This window comes from Alosa pseudoharengus, unplaced genomic scaffold (assembly GCF_046254945.1).
Source record: "Alosa pseudoharengus isolate Yale_2024_CS ecotype anadromous, Long Island Sound unplaced genomic scaffold, YU_APseudo_1.1 YU_APseudo_1.1_scf_7, whole genome shotgun sequence".
NCBI lineage: Eukaryota > Metazoa > Chordata > Actinopteri > Clupeiformes > Clupeidae > Alosa > Alosa pseudoharengus.
Window position 1 is genome coordinate 19,068,967 of NW_027468859.1, and position 21,489 is coordinate 19,090,455.

The window sequence follows — 21,489 nt, forward strand, 5'->3', positions numbered from 1 at the left end:
CATCGTTTTAAGTCTTGTTCTAAATAATAGCATGGAGACCTTCTGAAATCTATATTTACTGTTAACAAATCCAGGTGAAAATTGAACAAACATTCCCAGGTTATCTCAACAGTATCGCATGAAAATGGTTTGAAACCTCCCTAGTCCCTTGAAACCTTGCTAGTCTGATGCGTGAAAAAATAGAGCAACACAAGATACACAACACAACACAGTCGGTTTCTCGCACATTTGCAAATGTGCAAAACAGTTTATTTTCACACCTCTGAGGTACAGTATGTGTATGTGTGCATGCATTCACTGAGACATTTGGAAGTACCATTTAATATCAGTACATTATGATACTTTATTTAAGACTAATATAGCTATACCATGCCTTTGGAAGTGTAGTTACTAAGGGGCCGGGTCTAATGCTTGTTTTTTATATTGTGTGTTTTTATTATATTTCATTATTGTTGATAGTTTTTATAAAACTACTAAGAAAATTAGCCTCCTTAGTTTTAAAAATGCTTAACAATATTGGTTAGGTCCAATCATTTGCCTAGTAATATCAAGCTTTTCAATATCAGAGTCTCTCTCTTTCTATCTCTCTCTCTTTCCTTCTCTCTCTCTCTCTCTCTCTCCCTCTCCCTCTCCGTGTGTGTGTCTATGGCGCCACCATGTTCTGAATGCTGTCTCCTGTGTGTTCTTGCTCGTGTCCTTCACAGGATAAGGTTTTGCGATTCTTCGCCAAAACATTTTCCTCGTGCCCACTCAGTGTCACCAGGGAAATCTACACCAGCCTAGGTAAATCACCTCACTCCACACCTGAGGGGACCACCGCGTCCCTTGCATTGACAACACCTCAGGGTTAGGAGAATTCCAATGAGAGATGTGAACGTTTAAAAACCAAACATAATTCCAGACATAATCCTCCCCCCCTCTTGTCTCTGCTTTCCTGTCCATGAGCACTTTAGATTTTTCTATGAATCTCATAATGTAGTGGCCTCATCAGACGTTTGGTGCTGAATAAAGAGTGTTTCAGCTGAATGACTGAGATATTTAACCTTGAATGCATTTTTCTTTGCTCTGCCTTTTGAAACGAATAGCTAAAAGTTTGGAGAATGACTTTCTGTACCACAAAGTGAGCTTTCCTGTGGCCACGGATGGCATGGATGCCACCAGGCAGGATGTGTCACGACTCCTCAAACAGGTAATGTATAGACCCTTTCGATCTGTATTAGATCCTTTCAATCTGTGTCTAGAGGGTTTACGGTTCAAGGGTTCAAAACCAATGCAGATACTTTAAAAATGAAAATTAATTTGACTTTAGTGTAATGGTCTAGAACAGGGGTCGGCAAATAGTGGCCCGCGGGCCAATTTTGGCCCGCCATTGATTCTATCTGGCCCGCGAGATGACGTTAATTTGCTGTTGAATGAATTTTTTTTTTAACCCCATGTTTTTAAAAAGAAAAAAAGGCCTACAGCAATCCCATCAATTTCAAAACATTTATTGAGGTATAGATGATAGTCCTACTAAAGTGACAAAACAGGTGGAACATCCTTGCAGTTATCCATGACGCACAGGTCGGAACGGTATTGGCACGCGAGTGCGCGTAATCTTGTGCAAAAAAAAAACAACAGTGTCCTGTCTCCCTCTTCCAGTGGGCAAGGTCAAAAATAGCCTATGTTTCGTTAAATTAATAGGCTTGGCATTAAGAAATGCAGGCAGGCTCAACACATACCTCTGCTTCCATTCTTCTTTGTAGGTCCTGCATTCTGAATCAATTTTTCTTTTCAAGGCTTTTGACAACGACATTTTGCATCGATAACTAGCATATAGCAATGTTCAGCTAATCATTTACACGTCATCCAAAAGAATAATATTTGTAGCCTACACATTAGTTACGGCAAGTTGCTAGGCAAGTCGCCTGTTTCATGAGAGACGACAGGAGATGCAGCAGGCGGCATAAAAACAGCGCACATAAGCAAATAAACGTTTTTAATGGAATTAAATTAAATGCATTTTAAAAGTTAGATGATGTTTATTTTAATATAATATAATAATTAATAATTTAAATAGTAGGCCTATAACCCCCCCCCCCCCCCCCATTACAAAAGCTATGGCCCGCGATGCCATTGTCTGAAAAAAAATTGGCCCGGGTCCAAACGTAATTGCCGACCCCTGGTCTAGAAAATGTCGACCCTAATACTTTTTAATTTTAATTTAGTTTGTCCCCAAGTTGCCATTAACTCACTGTTGTTTTCTGTGCCACTGGAAATGCCTTGGAATCGCACGTGTTTGTTTATGCAGTTGAAAGGGTCTATAGGCATGCCCTACAAATACTTCATGCTAACTGAAGGCACTAGCGGAGTTAGCATTATTGAAATATTTAGTTCCTAGCCGAATTGACAATGTGTACACTGCTGTTACTTTTTTTTTTTTACGTTTCAGTTTGACTTGAATGCAGCACATAGTGAAAATGAGAGTCCCTGTATGACCTGTCTTATGTTCTGTCATTACAGATGCGCTTGATGAACGACTTTCAAAAGGAAGTGACCTCATTCTGGATACGCCACCCAGAGAAGTGAGGGTCCTCCTGTCATACACTATTGCGAAAGGAAGAGCCACCCCATAAAGACCTCTAACAAACACAATAGGAAGTCATTCTAGCGCTGAACCAAACAGCTGGGAGCATCTGAGAGAATGGGGCTCTTATTTAGCATGTTTGCTGGAGGTTCACCCCTTGAGTTAGCGGTTTTTCATACCAATTAAGGGCATTTTAGAATCAGACAAGCTGTGACACATGACCCCCTCAGTTTTCATTGTCCATCCAAAAATGTGGAAGCAAACTGAAGGGACCATTATGATAATCTCTGTGAATCTGTGAATTAAATCACATAGATAGAGGAGTATTTGGTATATCTCTTATTTTCTTATGTGCCTTAATTCAGATTCTTGTGTATTATTTGTGACCGCTGTGCTGTGCTGTGCTGTGCTGTGTTGTGTTGTGTTGTGCTGTGCTGTGTTGCGTTGCGTTGCATTGCGTTGCGTTGCGTTGCGTTTCCTTGCGTTGTGTTGTGATGTGGTCCGTCTGCTGAGCAGGTATATGGAGGAGATCGTGGAGAGCACGCTGGCCCTACTGTCCCTGCACTCGGAGCCCGGCCTGGGGCCCCACGGCTCCGAGAGGGTCCTAGAGCCTCCCCACCTCCTCGCTCTGCTCGACACCAAGGCCACCTGGTTCAAGAAATGGATGGTGGGTTCAGTTTATGTGTTTTGTTTTATTTCAGAGCATCAGAAAGAGGTTTTGGTCTACAATGAGGGCCAGATGTACTAACGCTTTTGCGCCCACTTCAGGCGTATTTGTTTCGCAACTTGCGTTTAAAAGCATTGCGAGGTATGTACAAACAGGCCGCAATGAGGTAAAAGCGCAATCCGCCTGTCGCGGGAGCTGAAAATGTCTAATTGCGCTTTTCGTGTCATACATATGCATTCATGGGAGGATCCAGGGGAAAGTGGGAGTTTAGCGTAAAAAGATGGGAGGGGAAGAGTAAAGAGCGCCTAATTATGTATTCCGCGGTATGTACAAAGACTGCTCCTGAAAGCGCACTCTATTCTGCGCCTAAATACTTGCGCCTTGTAAAAGCAGGTGTTAATCCAAATTGAAGTTCAATGCTTCAATAAGAGAACCTTTCAAAGACAACAGAATCGCTATTTAGAGCACCAGTTTTGCAAGTCTTTGTAGGCTACTATCAAAAGCAACATTAACTTTCGTTGGCCTTTCGAATGTCTTACTTTCACTTTCACGTCATTCACTTAAACTTTCATACTTGCTAGATTTGACCAATTTTCCATAGCCTACGTTCACAAGTAGGCTAGTTTGACTAGAACTACTGATCTTCATTATCTCCCTGCTCGTTGACATCTTATCATCTATGGTATTATTTCATGATCGCTAAACGTTTGATTCTTTTTAATGTTGTCATCAGTTAACTTCATTCAACTGCGCTTGTAGGCTCTGCCATTTAGTTGTGGACGTTCGTAAATTGCGTTTATGGGCGGAGAGAGGCAGAGAAAGGAACAGTTTACACCAAGGATTGAACGATTGATAAATACGACGGAAACTTGGGTCTGTCAGCGTTCGCAGTCTGCGGTTTGTCCATGGCGCTGATAACGTTACGTTCGCAAATGTACGTACATCTGGCCCTGAGTGCACTAAGAACATAAAAGGTATGCAAAAAGTTTGCCAGCAATCTGGTGTAGTTTGGTGATACACAGTGTATACTGTTGCTCGATTGTTGATAGATGTGGCTTCACATGGTGATATACCATCAAAATGTTGTTCTCCATCCTCAATGGCAATAGTTTCACATGTTTACATAGCTTTTACAGTAAATTAATTTGAGGATGACAGCAAAACTAGTTGCTTATGAAAGCATACCTCAAAAAATGAAAAATTAGCTTTTAATAGTAAATGAATTCTGTCAAAGTAAATAAATGAACAGCACTATACTCTCATCTTATTTTCTTGCTTCCAGTTCATAAAGCATATCAAAAGTTTAACAACAGTTCAGCCCAACAACTAAGCACTACGTGCTACAAGGAAGCGAATGTAAAGGAACGTGTTTGTAGATCATGTATTAGTTCAGAGTGAACAAGGTCAAGGGAATTAAGCTGAGAGTCCTCTCTCTCTCTCTCTTTCCCCTTATCTTGCAGCATGGCTACTACAGCCGGACTGTGGTTCTGCGTCTCCTGGAAAGGAAGTACAAGTCAGTGGTGAGTAATGACCAGACGAGGCGGGGGGTGTCAGGGCAGTGGAAAGGATTTTACAGCACTCATCACAGGTCACTTGCATCAGCACAGTTTGGACGTGCTCATATGACTTGCTTGGCAGCTGTTGACAAGCAAATGTTTTATCGTCACTCGTGGTGTACAGTACACACATAGATTCAGCGGTTAATAATAGTTAATATAAGTTAATTTTTACCATTTATTGAGGTTAATGGAATATTGTGGCCGGTAGCAAGTAACATTACAAAAGAAAATCATTGTGTACACTTAGGCTAATTGATAAGAGACTTTTCAGTTAGCCACAGCGACTTTGAGTCTGTTGTTGGGAATCAGAGAGCAGTTGGAGAGCTACATTATTGCTGCAGGTTTCGGACACACCCATGACACAGTAGTTGATGATCCTGAAAGAGAGAGAGAGATGTGATTACCTCTGCTTTATTGGGTTCACATTGTTCCTGGCATCTGCCAAGCACCATCTAAACACTTTGTTGGCTAGAATACTGCACATTATTCACCTTTTGCCCTACACTGTAGATGCTATAATGCTAACAGCTAGTTTCAGTGTTGTATTGCGACTAGCTTAGGTGCATTATATCAGTGCCAATATCTCATGGTTATTGAACTTTTTTTGTCCTGTAATCTAGCAGCTACCACCAAATAAGAAAAACAACAAATCAATTTGCTTTTTATTAAATGATCTTTTGATTTATTTAAGGGTGATGCAGAAGATGAATTTCAAAATTGACAAACAAACATATTACACCTTCCACGTCATGCCTGCCACCACAGCACAGCAGTGCCAATAGTGTGTGTCATCATTAAGCATTCTGTCTCTTGTGTTGCGCATCCCCCGCCTCACTTGTGTGTGTGTGATGGCTGCCTTTTGTACTGCTGAGACTAACTTACTCTCTCTTTCTTTCTCCCCTCAGATTGTGGCCGCCGTGCAGAAGTGCATCCACTACGCCGAGAGCTCGGACCCAGCTGGGGACGAGACCACAGACCTCACCTACGCCATGGAACACCAGCAGATCAGTACGAGCAGCATTCCCCCACTCAGAGCCCAAAAGGGGCTACCGTAGCCAAGACCCCCAACGTCTTAATTAAGGGCTGACCATAGCCAAGACCCCCAAAGTCTTAAGACCCCCCCCCCTCACCCACAACTCAACAATTAGCATCCTTTTTCTGTTTGTTGTTTGGGCCTTAGTCGATAGGTTAGTGAGGAGTGGGCAGGAAAAGAGTCCGACAGAGAGATTGGGAGTGGACTCAAGCCTGGGTGCCCATGGGCCCTGCACCTGTGTGTGCTACAGAGAGACCTGTGTCCTCATGGGCCTTGCACCCAGGGGCGCCTTAATACCACCCGAGGCCCCTGGGCTATATGTTTTTTAAGGCCCCCCCCCCCCCCAACCGCAAATATTAATTATGATTAAATGATACCCGGCCCGCTATCTGACCCGACACATAGCGTGCGCTTTTGGTTAATAACATGCAGTGTAGTCTATCATCAGCCTATGTAAAACCTTTACATAAACAGGAACAGAAAGCCCTCGAATCACGTCAGCCTACCCATGACATCGCTTATCAAAAAGGCTAGCCTACTGCACGAAAACAAGCGTTGAACTTTTACAACACTGGCTGTAGGCTAAGTTAAAAGATGGGTGGGCTACACATATGGACGTTTAAAAGCTTTTCAAAAGTGCATGTGTTTGTCGTGTCGGGGGGTTCCCCAGGAGTTTTTTTGGGAGGGACAGAAATACTTTTAGCCTACAGAACAAGCTGGCTCATGTGACGTGAACATGACCTTATGCATTATCACTACACTATATGGAGACATATCTCACGTTAACGTTGGAGAAAACATAACATAGCCTAGACTATTATATGTGCGAATGGGTTAGCACAAACTTAGCTGTTGGTGAACGGAGATGCAGATCACTAATTCATTTCTTTGCGCCACAGCCCATGTTCTGCGTTCACTCCAATGAGACAAGTGAAATACATGTTTTTAAAGCCGTTTCATTTCCAGGCTATTTGCTACGATATTTACCTGCTATATGCCTTCTGTTTTCATGGACAGTTACAGGAATCCACGTCATTCGTTTATCGTTGCTTCAATCCTACCCACGTTATCTCCAGGTTTTGTATGATAAGTTTGTCAGTCAGTTTCAGCCTCTCCTCTAGCTCCTCTACACCCGTTGGGATAGCTCCAGTGTAGGCTAATGACGCCGCGAATACGGACACACCGTTTATTATTATTGATTATCATTATTATTATTATTAGGAGGCCCCTCATTGGTCGAGGCCCCTGGGCTGAAGCCCAGGTAAGCCCCTGCATTAAGGCGCCAGTGCTTGCACCTGGGGGCAGCCGTGGCCTACTGGTTAGCGCTTCAGACTTGTAAACGGAGGGTTGCCGGTTCGAACCCCCGACCAGTAGGCACGGCTGAAGTGCCCTTGAGCAAGGCACCTAACCCCTCACTGCTCCCTGAGCGCCGCTGTTGTTACTGCTCACTGCGCCGGGATTAGTGTGTGCTTCACCTCACTGTGTGTTCACTGTGTGCTGAGTGTTTCACTAATTCAGGATTGGGATAAATGCAGAGACCAAATTTCCCTCATGGGATCAAAAGAGTATATATACTTATACTTATACTTATACTTATACTTATACCTATGTGTGGTACAGAGAGATCTGTGTCCTCATGGGCCCTGCAACTGTGTGTGGTACAGAGAGATCTGTGTCCTCATGGGCCCTGCAACTGTGTGTGGTACAGAGAGACCACCCATGCTACCACTGCGTTATGGCTCTTCCAATTAGATCATTTCTGAGAACAATCACACAAACAAACACCATTTTTTGATTTCAGGGGTCAGATGAGTTTGATGAATCCTGATCTCAACACCACTTGATTATGCACAATTACTATGGAATTATAATAATAATGGAAATAGATACAGTCCCGGCCCATTCATCTCATTAATATGTTATACCATAAGATACTGTACAGTATGTGATACAGTGGTGACCTCAGCAGAGTTAACGGCATGCTGTGCAGCCTGTAACCCTGTCTGGGTTTTGCTGAGTGTATCCACTTGCAGAGCCACGCCGCCCGAGGATGTCCTTTGAATCGCAGCATTTAAGGAGAAAATTGGATATTATTCCCCGAAGCCTGTGCTGCAGTCCGTGATTAATAGCTTTCTCCAAAGCCGCCTACGTCGTCTGGATCCCCAGGGTTCTCGCTTGGGCGCAAGTGTTCTCACCTGCTGTGTGGCAACACACACACACACACACACACACACACACACACACACACACACACACACAGATAGATAGAAAGAGAGAGAGGTCTGGTCTTCCTTTACTGTATTTCTCTTACCCTTTCACTCATTGAATTTATCCTCTTTCCTTCCGCAGGCTCTTTGAAAGCTGTTTTCACAGTTTCTCTGCCTTTTTCTGTCTGTTTTAAGTGCTCTCACACACACACACACTCACACACACACACACACACATACACATACACACACACACACACGCACACACACACACACACACACACACACACACACACACACACACACACACACACACACACACACACACGCACATGTCATCTCACACTGTTGCCTTGCCCAGAGTAACAGTGGTAGAGAGAAGTGCTGAATAAGTGGAGCCTAGCTCCTCCACAGCAGCCGTCTCCTATATTTATCAGACCCCCCTGCTGTCCCTTCTCCATGGCCCCCCGCCAGTCCGCTCTCCCCAGAGGAGAGAGAGAGACGAGAGGGAAAGAGAGATGAGAGAGAGGGAGAGAGAGAGACGAGAGGGAGGGAGAGAGAGGCCTGATTTCATCCTAATTGAATCAGATGCCAGAGTGCGTTTGAGAGCAAAGCAAAAGAAAAGGAGCATGCTACTCTTGAATTGAAAAGCAAGATAGGGAGACTGGTGGAACTGAATCGATATTAAGTGTGTGTGTGTGTGTGTGTGTGTGTGTGTGTGTGTGTGTGTGTGTGTGTGTGTGTGTGTGTGTGTGTGTGTGTGTGTGTGTGTGTCTGTCTGTCTGTCTGTCTGTCTGTCTGTCTGGAGCCGAGACTGTCTTGTTAGAGAGCAGGTAGCAACTATCCTTTTGTCAACTTCCTCAAGGACAAGATTAAATATTATTTAATGAGTCTTGCCCCAGTGCAGATGCTGAACAACCTCTCATTATTTTATCAGGCCTGGCTTTTCAGGTTGCATCAATACATTTCCTCACCATACTCCATTGGAAATAATTAATCAGCTGGGTGTAGTCCAGGAAGATCTTATCTTTGCGGTCTGCCCTTACACGGGGCAGAGCAGTCTGTAATCAGAGATATGAAGTCCTCTTTGTTCCTCTTGTTTAACCAAGATCAGGCTTGGGTGAATCAGACAACTACATTTTTGTGATTCATAGATCCCTCAAATTTGAAGAACCTAAACATTGATCAAAGTGTTGTTGGCTCACTCCATCAATCAGTCAAATTGGAAGCCTCTAAACCTAAAGTATCAATAGTATGTAAGGGATAACCAAAGATTCTAGAGCCAGTAATCCATCTTGCGCATAGCATCTAGAATCTTTGGGGATAACGGCCGCCAATGTGCCCCGATATATGGAATTAACGAATGAGGTGGAGCCAAAGTACTCCACGACGTAAAGCCAATCAGAAAATAGTATTTCTTGTCTCCAGGGGATATATATATATATATATACAGTATCTCACCCATCACATTTCTGCAACTATTTTATTATATCTTTTAATGGGACAACACTGAAGAAATGACACTTTGATACAATATAAAGTAGTGAGTGTACAGCTTGTATAATAGTCTGCATTTGCTGGCCCATCAAAATAACTCCACACACAGCCATTAATGTCTAAACCGCTGGCAACAAAAGTGAGTACATCCCTAAGTGAAAATGTCCAAATTGTGCCCAAAGTGTCAATATTTTGTGTGGCCACCCTTATTTTCCATCACTGCCTTAATTATCTTGGGCATGAAGTTCACCAGAGCTTCACAGGTTGCCACTGGAATCCTCTTCCACTCCTCCATGACGATATCAAGGAGCTGGTGAATGTTAGAGACCTTCCGCTCCTCCACCTTCCATTTGAGATGCTCAATAGGGTTTAGGTCTGGAGACATGCTTGGCCAGTCCATCACCTTTATCAGCAGTATAGATATGTAATATTATATGGGCAAATCTATCACCAGTATAGATATGTAATATGTATACTTACTATATGTAATATTATGTGGGCAAATCTATTAGCAGTATATGTGGTATAACAGATTGGAATGAGTTAACAGTCATATTCAAATTTGCAGTGTTATTTTGAATATAACCATCAACTCATTCCAATGTATCACAAAAGTGAGTACACCCCTCACATTTTTGTAAATATTTTATTATATCTTTTCATGGGACAACACTGAAGACACTTGCTAAAATGTAAAATGTAAATCAGGTTTCTAGGCCAAGTATACCTGCGTATACAAGGAATTTGGTCTCTGCATTTATCCCATCCATGAATTAGTGAACATACAGAGCACACAGTGAACACACCGTGAGGTGAAGCACACACTAACCCGGAGCAGTAAGTTGCCTTGCTACAGCAGTGCTCGGGGAGCAGTGAGGGGTTAGGTGCCTTGGTCAAAAGGCACTCCAGCCGTTCCCACTGGTCGGTGATTGAACCGGTAACCCTTTGGTTCCAAGCCCGAAGCCCTAACCAGTAGGCCACGACTGCCCCCCAAACAGCAGCAGCAGCAGCATCATCCTCTAAAGCGGATTAGACATTTTGGGTCGTGCCGAATTCTTGTCCGACATGTCATGTAGTTTGATCAGACTTCTGAGTAGTAGTAGAACAATGAACATTCCTATTCTAGTCTGTTGTGATTGGATCTCTGACATGTCAGAATGTCTTGCAGTGTGATTGATGTGTCTAGTATGAGTTACCATATCGTTTGCAACTGTAAACAAAAACACAGTGTTTAGCAATCTTAAATGTTATTATAATGTATTATTTCTTGAAGTGATTAGGGGGTTCATCTAGACGTGCCCTCTAATACTCTCCATCCTGGTATCTAAGCAACAGCTCTCCCTACTGGGGACAAAGTTCCTGATCTCCGATGAATGTCCTCCCTGTCACTGTGCTTTAAAGAATTCCTGATAACTCCACTGTTGGCCCGGACTTTAGAGCGATTCCATTTGCCTAGCATAAAAATAGTTTAAGAAGACTGGTCTAATTTTTTTGGACGTACGCGCCACTACCAAGTCTGGTTACCGTAATTGGTGCAGCAGACGCAACACTAACGCTTCAGTTACGTGCTTGGTGTAGCCGCCCTGTAAGTGATATCAGGCCATTTTGATCAACTGCCTAATCAATATCTCCCAGCAATTAGAGGCTGAACTCTACAGGGCAACTTCACTCACTTGAACAAAACTAATGCGTTATCCAGTTATTGATCGTCCTATTATGCTTTAGACATCTGCTGTAGCTAATGTGTGGTGTTGTGTCTGCCTAGGCTGTGTGCAGAGGATGCTCTACACAGGAAAAGAGCTGGAGTATGTCTACTTTGTGCATTCGCTGTGCATGCTCGGTCGCCTCCTCATGTACACCAACGGCAGGAAACTCTTCCCCATCCGAGTCAAGAACCGGAAAGGTAAGGGGCGAGAATGAGGCCATAGAGGCCCCTACACAGTACAAGTTGATTGAATCAGTTCCAGTGAATGATGTGTTTATGTATGAAAGACTTGGACAGGTAGCAGTTTTTTTTTTGGGGGAAGGGAAAGGGGAGGGGGCTTTTATGCCTTTAATATAACAGGACAGTGGAGAGAATGACAGGAAGTGAGTGGGAGAGAGGGACGGGGTTCGGATCTGGAAATGACCCAGGCCGGACTCGAACCCGGGTCCTCGTGCCCATGTGTCACACACTTCTCTTTGGCGGTCAGTTGGGTTACTCAGAACTCTCCAGTTACAGTTCCAATGAGGATGTTAATTTTAAGAACATACGGTAATCATAAGAACCATCTGACCGAGAGCGATTATAGTAAAAGCTGCCAAATTTAGATTGACCATTAGCTGGGTCTGACTTTATAGTGATATTGAGGGTGTTAAGGAAGTATTGTTCATGAAGCTGTGGTTTCCCCATTGGTTATTTATTCTCTTCCTCCATTCCAGCATAAGGTTGATTGATAGGATTAAAAAAAAAAAAAAAGTTTAAAAGTTTAAAAGGTTAAATCATGTTGGTAAGGACAGGAAACATGTAAATAGCATGGCAAATAACATGTGAACGACTGTGATCTGTGTGTGTGTGGAGCACAGGCCATTAACGGCAGCATCACATGGTCTTTGTGTCTCAGATCCTGTCATGCTGACCGACTTGGTGGTGACACTCATCCAAATCATGTACCAGCACCCAAAACCCGCCTTTGATGATGCCACTTATACAGGTGTGTCTTTTGTGTGTCAACCCCTACCACACACACACACACACACACACACACACACACACACACACACACACACACACACACACACACGCGTGCACACACACACACAGGGTCATACACAGGCACACCCCAAACTTGGCTCACGTAAAAAGACCTTCCCTTTAAATAGTGCCCATTAAAAAGACTAATAGCTGTGGCGAAAAGGCCAATGAGGGTTAAAGGCTAATCATTTGTCAGCTTTTATTGCGGTTCCTTGTCTGCAAGTGTCATTTACTCCCCCTCTGGGCCTGGCCTGTCTTATCCAGTACAGTCATTGATATCCACCAGCCCAGAATTCCTAAGAACATCAGCACATCTAATAAGGCAGTCTGTGTGAATGATATGCTGGAAACAGTGAATTTCCAGTGTAAGAACTGTCATATCACCACAGTTTTAAGAATCATGGACATACATTCTTACAATGGAAACACAGAAAGCAAGGGTGTGAGACTGGCCAATGGCATATTTATGGGGGATATTATCAGCTTGAGGGGCCCTCAGCTCTAAACTGTCACATTACAACAACATACAACCAGAAAGTCTGACCTGTCTCCGTTTCATTGCCACATCTCTCCCTGACTGTGTGTGTGTGTGTGTGTGTGTGTGTGTGTGTGTGTGTGTGTGTGTGTGTGTGTGTGTGTGTGTGTGTGTGTGTGTGTGTGTGTGTGTGTGTGTGTGTGTGTGTGTGTGTGTGTGTGTGTGTGTGCATGTGTGTGTGTGTGTGCGTGTGCGCCTGTACGCACGTGTGTGCGTGTGTTTCAGACTCCCTGTCACCTACGGCTCTGGTGACGGAGGTGCTGCACACGCTGTGTGAGCGCGTGGACTGTGCGGTGGACTGCCTTTACCAGCCCGTCGTGCTGGAGCTACTCCTGGCCCCCGTCATCACACTGCTGAAGGGGAGACCGGTAGGACGGACACACACACACACACACACACACATTGCATCGTATACTGTATTAACGTTAACATTAACGTCACGTCTGGATTGAGCCTGGATTGGATCACTAAGGAACTCTGGTAACTAACAGCCTACCATGAGAGGCCTAATGAGCGGTGGACCTTACCCTACATCACATCAATATGACATGCTCATGACTGATGAGTCGAACGAGAGGACACTGGCCACTCCCTTGCCAGTCAATTCCGTACAATTTGGAATGTTGTCAAGTTATGGATATATTCTGTTGCTTATACAGTTTCAGGAGGCGTAAAACAATATAGCATATGCAGGGCATGAACGCATTTTACAACGGGCGTTTACAGTTTTTGTGCAACCTGTGTGTAGTCAGTGGCTGAGGTCAGGGTGGAGTCCATGTTGGTCATTTTTCATATTGAACTGATGGAGTGTTAAAAGAAGTCTATTGTCATAGGTGAATGAACACTGACATGTTGTCATATTTGTTTTGATGTTTATTCACACCTGATTGTCTTGCACTGATAAATATTTTTTTCTGACTGTCACTCAATGAGTCATAGCAGCAGACTTCTCCAAACGTCTCTTGTTCCCAAACAAAAAACAGAGAACACAGAAATGTGCTGAAATGAAGCAATTTCATGGCAGCATAAAATGAATAAGTGTACATGTCAGTAGGATTGGTTGATTGATTGATTTACCATAGTCACTCTCAGAGGTGTGGTCGAGTCACACCCCTCTTGTTCTGTCATAAACACAAACACCAAAACATGCAAAAATAGTCCCATAGCAATCCATGCACACTTATTTCACCCCTCTCAACATATCCCCTCACAACTTTTCAATGTACATCACATATCAGGTGGTACAGGAGAGAAATGTACATCACATATCAGGTGGTATAGGTGCATCTAAAAAAATTGCTATATCATGGAAAAGTAATTCATTTATTTTTCCCTTATTTATTTCAAATAGTGAAACTTTCATTATAATCTAGCTTCATTACACATAAAGTGATATATTTTTTTAAGTATAAGTTTTAACATACCGGTATAAGTTTTTTTTTTTTAATCATGATTATTCTAATCTTGATGATTATGATTTACAGTTCATGAAAATCAAAAATCCAGTATCTCAAAAATATTGCAATAAAGAATTTATAATACAGAAATGTTGACCTGACAGGAGCTCTAATCAGCTAATTAAGTCAAAACCCCGGCAATAGTATCCTGAGCCTTTAATCTCTCAGTCTGTGCAGGGCAATGGACTTTTACACTATATTCTAATTTTCTGAGATGCACCTGTGCGTATCACCTGTGGCCCTGTCCCATGACCTTTAACCTCTGACCTTGCCCGCAGGTCAAGCTGAAGTCACCGGAGAGCACGCTGATCCACGTGGCCGACACGCTGGCGCGCATAGCCACCACAGAGAGGGGGCTGTCCCTCTTCCTCTACGACAGGAACCTGCTCTCGGCCGACGGGGATAGGTAAGTGCAGCTCGCTCAGCATCGGGAGTGTTATGGGTCTGCATTAGCTGCTGTGTGTGCCCGATATATGATGGTGGTGATGATGATGATGATGATGATGATAATTAGACTAACTGTGATTGAGTTGATTGGTGATTGGAATAAGTGATGTGTAAACAGGAGCTGTAATTTCAACAGATGACGTTTCGGAAACATGTTAGACCCTACCTCACGTCAGTATGTATTTTGCTGTATAACTGTAACTGTATATGGTCCTTTCCATTAATTGTTGCGGCTCATGCTCTGGGAACGGAATGCTTCAGCTACGTGCCGTGTGTAGGCTGCCTGTAACTCTGAGCTGCTCTTCCTCCCTCTCTCCTTCTCTCCCTTCTCAAAACTCCCTCCCTCCCTCCCTCCCTCCCTCCCTCTCTCCCTCCCTTCCTCCCCCAGCATCTCTGCGGCCCATGTGGTAGTGCAGTTCACTCAGCGTCTGCTGGCCAGGGACCTGCCTGCGCTGGCCAGGCTGGAGCCCCACATGGCCGTTTGCGGGGCCTTCATCTTCGTGTGCCGCCAGATGTACAACACCTGCGAGGGCCTGCAGGCGCTGAGGCCCTACGGCCTGCACCTGAGCATCGCCGCCGCCTGGAGGAAGGTGACCGCTCCACTGGCTCCATTTCTCTCTCAACTGTGTTGAATCATATTCCTTTTAGTATATGGCAGAGGAGGTTCGTTTAAGATTGCGTTTTGTCAGGTCAAAAGGCACGTATAAAAAGTAACAATGAAAAAACTTTATACCTATATAAATATATATAAAACATTTTAAATAAATAAAACAAAAAGTATTAAATTTTTTCATTGTTACTTTTTATTAACCTGACTCCACCAGATGGATACTTCGCATTTGGTCTGCATGTCCATCTGGGAACTTTCCGTTGGAGAGCTTTTGGGAAAGGGCGAAAATACTGGGTAGCTGATTTGATAAACCATCTGTCTATCACCACCTATGTTGGTTATCGACGGGCCAAATCAAGCAATCAGATGAGCGAAGTGTTCTTCTAATGCCTTCGTTTAAGTTAGGTAACGTAACTAACGTTAACGTTTTTAAACTTACCATTTGTATGTGACATGAACCTCATCAACGACAATCCCCACCAAGTTTTCACGGTACAATTCTGAAGAAAGCATATTCCTCCATTTCTCGTTAAGTAACCAAGATTCAGGGCTACCGAACACTGACTGGAATCGGCTGTGGAGAATGTCTGGGTCGTTCATTCCTCCCAGCTGCATGACTGAGACTCATAGCTTCACAGCTTCCCCAGGAAAACTTTCTAATTTGGATAAAACTTGCGCGATCTGCGGTACACTCATCTCATCTGTGGATGCCATGTTGTTCGTTGCATCACACCTAAACCCGCCTCAAAACCAACGATGATTGGCCGTTTGTTTGATCAGGATGGTCTCACGAGGCTAACTTTTTATAGCATACATGTATGGTATGATACTTGTCTGTGAAAATGTCACAGTTTCACAGTACAATATGTGTCTATGGTGTGTGTTAGTAAGTCAGAGGTTGCCAACTTCTGTTGCATTTTTTCAGTGCCAGTAGTAAGAAAATGCACACGGTATGATAACCATGAACCTTTATACCATGATATACCACAATACCGGTATGTCGATGAACCCCTAAAAAGAATGGAGATATCCCCAATGGTTCTTACCGCCCATTCATTTATTTCTGATTTGAATTCTTTAATTAAGAAGAGTCTAACAGACGGACAGACACAGATGTTTTGTTTGACAGCTGGGAAACACATTCATTCTATGACAGTTTTTCCATGATACCCTGTAACATTTTGTGCTCACGTGGAGACATCCTCTTTTGGTGGCCATATGCAAATTGGTTGTGAAATATTTCCATCATAAAGAGGAACTTCCCAATGCAGTGTGACATTCCCTTGGTGATAAAATACCAGTCAAAATACACTATAGGCATACTGTCTGTGTGTGTGCAGTTTTGCCTCTTTCCTTCTAATTGTTATCTTGCAAATGGCTCAATAAACGATGATTCCACAGAGTTACCTTGGAAGGGAATGTGCTCGCAAGAATGTTATCTTTTTTTTACAAGCTCATTTCACCCGACAGTGGTGTCAGCCATTAACAGAATGCATCTCTACGAAAGCAAACGACAATCTCAGCATTTCAATCCCATCCTTGGTTACATAAGGAGGTTCATCAACAGAGACTTGGGTTGTCTCACGCCCAAGGGTAGGGCTGTGGATAAGATGTTTTATCATCAGCTATTACATAATTGCATAATTCAGACACTCTTAAAGCACATATCTGTGGGAAGATACTGTGAGACTCTGTCTTGGCTTGAGGTTTGGAGATTAGGGTCCCCACTCCCCCAGTGACTGTATATGTCTCACCTCTGACCCCTGAGTCTGTAGGCACCTCAAATGATTGACAGTGTAAAACATTAAGCTGAGAAGGGAATGTGTTTGTGTGTGTTTGTGTGTGTGTGTCAGGAATACTTTGACAATGAGTCGTAGGGGAGAGGTCGGGGCCAGACGGTAGAGAGGCGTCAGTGCTGGAGGAAGTGAATCAGGGTGAAATGGCACTTGTTTTGTCTGCCGTCATGGTGACATCTGTGGGTCTAGAGTGTTGTATCGAGTGTTGTCATGAGTTGTCCTAGTCTAAAATAGCACACGACAGCGGACGTTAGGGGACTTTGATATCTTGTCACCGGTTCTTCTTCTTAGCTCTCTTAAGCCATCTGCTGACGACTAATGGTCATTATTAGTAGCCAGAAAGAATCAGAATCGGTCACACCGTTGGCCTTGCACTGGGTCAGATACATTCATTGGTAAACTCGCACTGGTCCTCACACACAAAGGCTTCTCACTGGTCCTCACACACAAAGGCTTCTCACTGGTCCTCACACACAAAGTCTTCTCACTGGTCCTCTGAAGCCTTCTCAGCTCATTGATCAGATCTCACAGTCCTCTGAGAACAGTGAGTCCCTCACCCTCCAAGACACAAAGCAAAACAAACAAAGAAACAAAAACAACATTTTAAAGTCTAATCTGTGATCTCAAGGTTTTATCTGAGCCGACAGCAAACGGCAACCATGGCAGCTGTGTGTGGGGGGGACCCGAAGTAAAAAAGCAGGAGTGAGATTCCGTCTCCTAATCTGTCTGTAATGATCCCTACTGAGGCCTCCGTCTCTTTGATGGAGGGGGGTGGGGGAGGGATGCAAGCGGAGTGGACCGCTTCTCCGTATCAGTTTTCTTTGCTGTGGCTTTTCTCTCCAGGCAGGTGCTTTTGTGTGTGTGTGTGTGTGTGTGTGTGTGTATGTGTGTGAAAACTTGCATAATGTGCCTTCTCATTACTGAGCTGAAGAAGGCAGCATGAAGTGTCTGGGGTCTGGCCGTTGGGAATAGATGGGAGGACGCTTGACTTCAACACAGAAAGTTTCAGCATTTTTGGTGTGTCTTTCTGTGTGTGTGTGTGTGTGTGTGTGTGTGTGTGTGTGTTGTAGACGAGCGCACAGTCGGAGCGAGTCCCCACTCCTGTGCCTGGATCCCCCAGCACAGCCTCCACTCAGGAGACCCTAAACACGTGAGTCATCCTCCTCTGGTTTCTTCTCTTCCTCTCCTCCCCCTTTCCTCTCTCTCTCTCTCCATCTTTCTCTCTCTGTCTCTCACATACTCTATTTCCCCAGCTCCTTCTCTTTCTCTCTCTCCCTTTTTCTCTCACTTTTCCACCTCTCCCCACCAAACCCACCTCATCCCTTGTTCTTCTCCATCACTGTGTAGATCTTGCTTCTCTCTTCTCGCTGTCTTATCTTCTCTGCAAGTTTGAGCAAGATTGTTGTCACAGGAAGCATGTCAGGTTGCACATGACCTCTGTCCTATTAGTGCATGTACAACTGTTGTTTCGAATGGGAAGGAAACAACTATCACATGCACTGGAGTGGCTAATGCTGAGAATGCTGTTGATATGATGGAGGATGGATAGATTGATTTGTTGTTGTTGATGTTTATATTGTTGTTGATGTTGTTGTTGTTGTTGTTGTTGTTGTTTGTCTGCAGGCTGGCGTGGGAGGAGACACTGCTGGACAACTTGCTGAACTTTGCGGCCACCCCGCAGGGCCTGCTGCTGCTCCAGCAGACAGGGGCCATCAACGAGTGCGTCACCTACATGTTCTCACGCTTCACCAAGAAGCTTCAGGTGCGCCCCCCAACACCCTTACACCTGCCACCCCAACCATGACCCCCCCCCCCCAACCTACCGCAGACCCACAGCTGCACTCGATCGAAGCACTGCTCCCCCTGGACAGTCCCTCCAGGATTTTGTGATGTTGCGATCATAACAATTAACGCAAATTCGACCAATCCCTGGGAGGGAGTTGTGGCCGACCTTGCAATTTTGTCCAAAAACCACCGGTTTTCCAGCAAACTTGACCAATCATTGTAGTTTCCCTGTGATATTTCACCTACCACAACAGTCCCTCACAAACAATATTGAGCCAGATGCCACACTCACTTCTGCAGACACCAGAGACCGCCCTGTAACTTGTTCGCTCCAGTTTGCTGCAGTTTTGCTGTCAAAAAATAGAGGGCTAACGTTAAGTTGATCTGCTTACTTGCATCTCTCAACCTGGTGTTGCTAACCTATCTAGGCTATAAAAATAAGTTAATTTAGGCCTACTTTGGGTTTACTGACATTTGAGTAGGCTATGCAATCCATTGCCAAACGTTTACATCTGGAGATGTCCTTGTTAGTTCTTGGCAGTTTTTGTAGTGCTTGCCAAAATCATAGAAATTAATATAATTGCAAGACACGTATCTCTTCTATTACCCAAGCATAACATTTATTTTAACTAATGACAGAAATACTGAATTGCATCCACATATTCTAATGCACTATGCACAAAGTTATTTCCACTCGTAGCCAAAAACAAAATATGAATTCCAAAATATATAAAGGTATTGGAACATATGACATGATGCCATCTTTTTAGGGGGGGGGGGGGGTGTAGAGCCGAGTCAACCCTGAACATCTCTGGCATCACAAGAATTATTATTTTATTTTTTATTCTTTATTTAATTTGTTGGACAGTTCTACAAAAGGTTGCTGCTTTGTGAATTTTAATTTAACTACAAATAAAGCATACTTTGATTTTTTTTGTAATTGTTTACCGTTCTTATTATTTTTTAATAAGAAAACCCAGATGAAAAGTGTGATTTTGGTCTTCATATTCTTAGTTGCCATCAATTAAAAAAGAAATGCATCTATTTTTTGCAATTTTCACTTCCTCCTGCTTTCACTTCCATCGCAATTTTTTGGAAATGTTGCCGCAACAATCTCTAAAAAGGCCTGCGAAATCCTGGGTCAGATAACTTCCCCCAAACCCAGCTGACCTGACCAAGGAGGGGGAATAGAAAGTGTCCATTCATTCATTTTGTATTGGATGAGGTACATCGGTCCCGTTTATTCTGACAGACCAGAGTTCCCCAGTCCATCCCCTCAGTGAACATGTCATTACTCAAACATCTAGAGTCAGACCCCCCCACACACACACCCCCCCACCCCACTGTCGCCTGGAAAGCACCTCTCTGATGCACAGCATGTTTCATCTGTGTCTGTAGGAAGCGGCCCTCTCGCTGTCTCCTCCACGATAAGTGAGCTCTCCCGATGACAGGAGCGGTGTCATGCTCGCCACTCTCTCCTCCCACGCGGCTAATCGCTGCTTTTAATCTCCGACAGCGACCGGGCCCTCCCTGGGGGGAGGTGTGTGTGTGTGTGTGTGTGTGTGTGTGTGTGTGCGTGCGTGCGTGCGTGCGTGTGTGCGTGCGTGCGTGCGTATGTGCGCGTGTGTGTGTGTGCTCATCATGAACCTAATTCACCTTCTCCTCTTTTGTTCTCCTCACTGTTCCTGAACCGTAATGGAGTTATTGTGTTCCCATCAGGGAGGGGTTTTGGTTTTGTAGCTACATTGTTCCACGGGCCTTTGTCCACAGGCCTTGCTGACAGTTTTGCTTTCACTATGAACAAACTGCACATATTATGCACATGCACACACACACACACACATACACACACACACACACACACACGTACACACACACAAACACACACACACGCACACACACATGCACACACACATATAGACTTTAAGGGTTGAGGACACCGGTGCCGACATGAAATTTGACTACTTGGATGACATTATTCTCAATACAATCCTACACATCAGTGGAGGTGGCGGCAGAGTTCGACGCTGGTGTGCGGGGTCGTATTGGGAATTATAAAACGGATAGTTCCGGTCCTTGATTATGATTGGTTGAATCACGTTCGATGCCGCTTTCCCGATATAGCATGGCTGAGACCACATATATAGCACAGCTGAGGGTTGTTTAACGGCACTCAGCTTCGCTTTGCTCGCTTCGTGCCTAACAACACCTCTCAGCTGTGCTATATTGCTATATTGCTTAATAACAGGGTCATGTGGGTGCCGGTGTCCACAGCGTTTTACTTTCACATTTACTGTGTGCAACAGACGAGAAGTTCTTGCTCATTTCTCTCTCCCTCCCTCTCTTTTGAAATTCTTGGATTTGACACTCAGTATGGACCTTTTTCACATTAGCCATTTTGACATGAAATATATGGTAGGCCCAGGTGTTACTAATGACATTAATTAAGGTTCTGATTCTGCTACACATAAACTGAACAGAGACTTCATTAAAGGTAATTAGTAACACCTGAGTGCTTGCCCTGCTATTTCATGTGAAAACAGCTGCTGTGAAAAAGGTCTATTGACATCCCGGTTGTTTTTTATGATCTTGCTGC

General features: G+C 44.0%; 1 protein-coding gene across 1 annotated transcript in view; it reads left to right on the forward strand.

Moving 5' to 3' along the window:
• Positions 1–21,489, forward strand: part of tbc1d32 (TBC1 domain family, member 32) — a 68,102-nt gene that overhangs the window by 4,944 nt on the left and 41,669 nt on the right. The window contains exons 7-19 of the mRNA XM_076272830.1: positions 705–783; positions 1,086–1,189; positions 2,503–2,564; positions 3,083–3,233; positions 4,694–4,753; positions 5,698–5,800; positions 11,295–11,432; positions 12,133–12,222; positions 13,024–13,166; positions 14,534–14,661; positions 15,091–15,292; positions 18,179–18,258; positions 18,732–18,870. Of these exons, the coding sequence (XP_076128945.1) occupies positions 705–783; positions 1,086–1,189; positions 2,503–2,564; positions 3,083–3,233; positions 4,694–4,753; positions 5,698–5,800; positions 11,295–11,432; positions 12,133–12,222; positions 13,024–13,166; positions 14,534–14,661; positions 15,091–15,292; positions 18,179–18,258; positions 18,732–18,870 (1,479 nt within the window). The remainder of the gene's footprint in view (positions 1–704; positions 784–1,085; positions 1,190–2,502; positions 2,565–3,082; positions 3,234–4,693; positions 4,754–5,697; positions 5,801–11,294; positions 11,433–12,132; positions 12,223–13,023; positions 13,167–14,533; positions 14,662–15,090; positions 15,293–18,178; positions 18,259–18,731; positions 18,871–21,489) is intronic.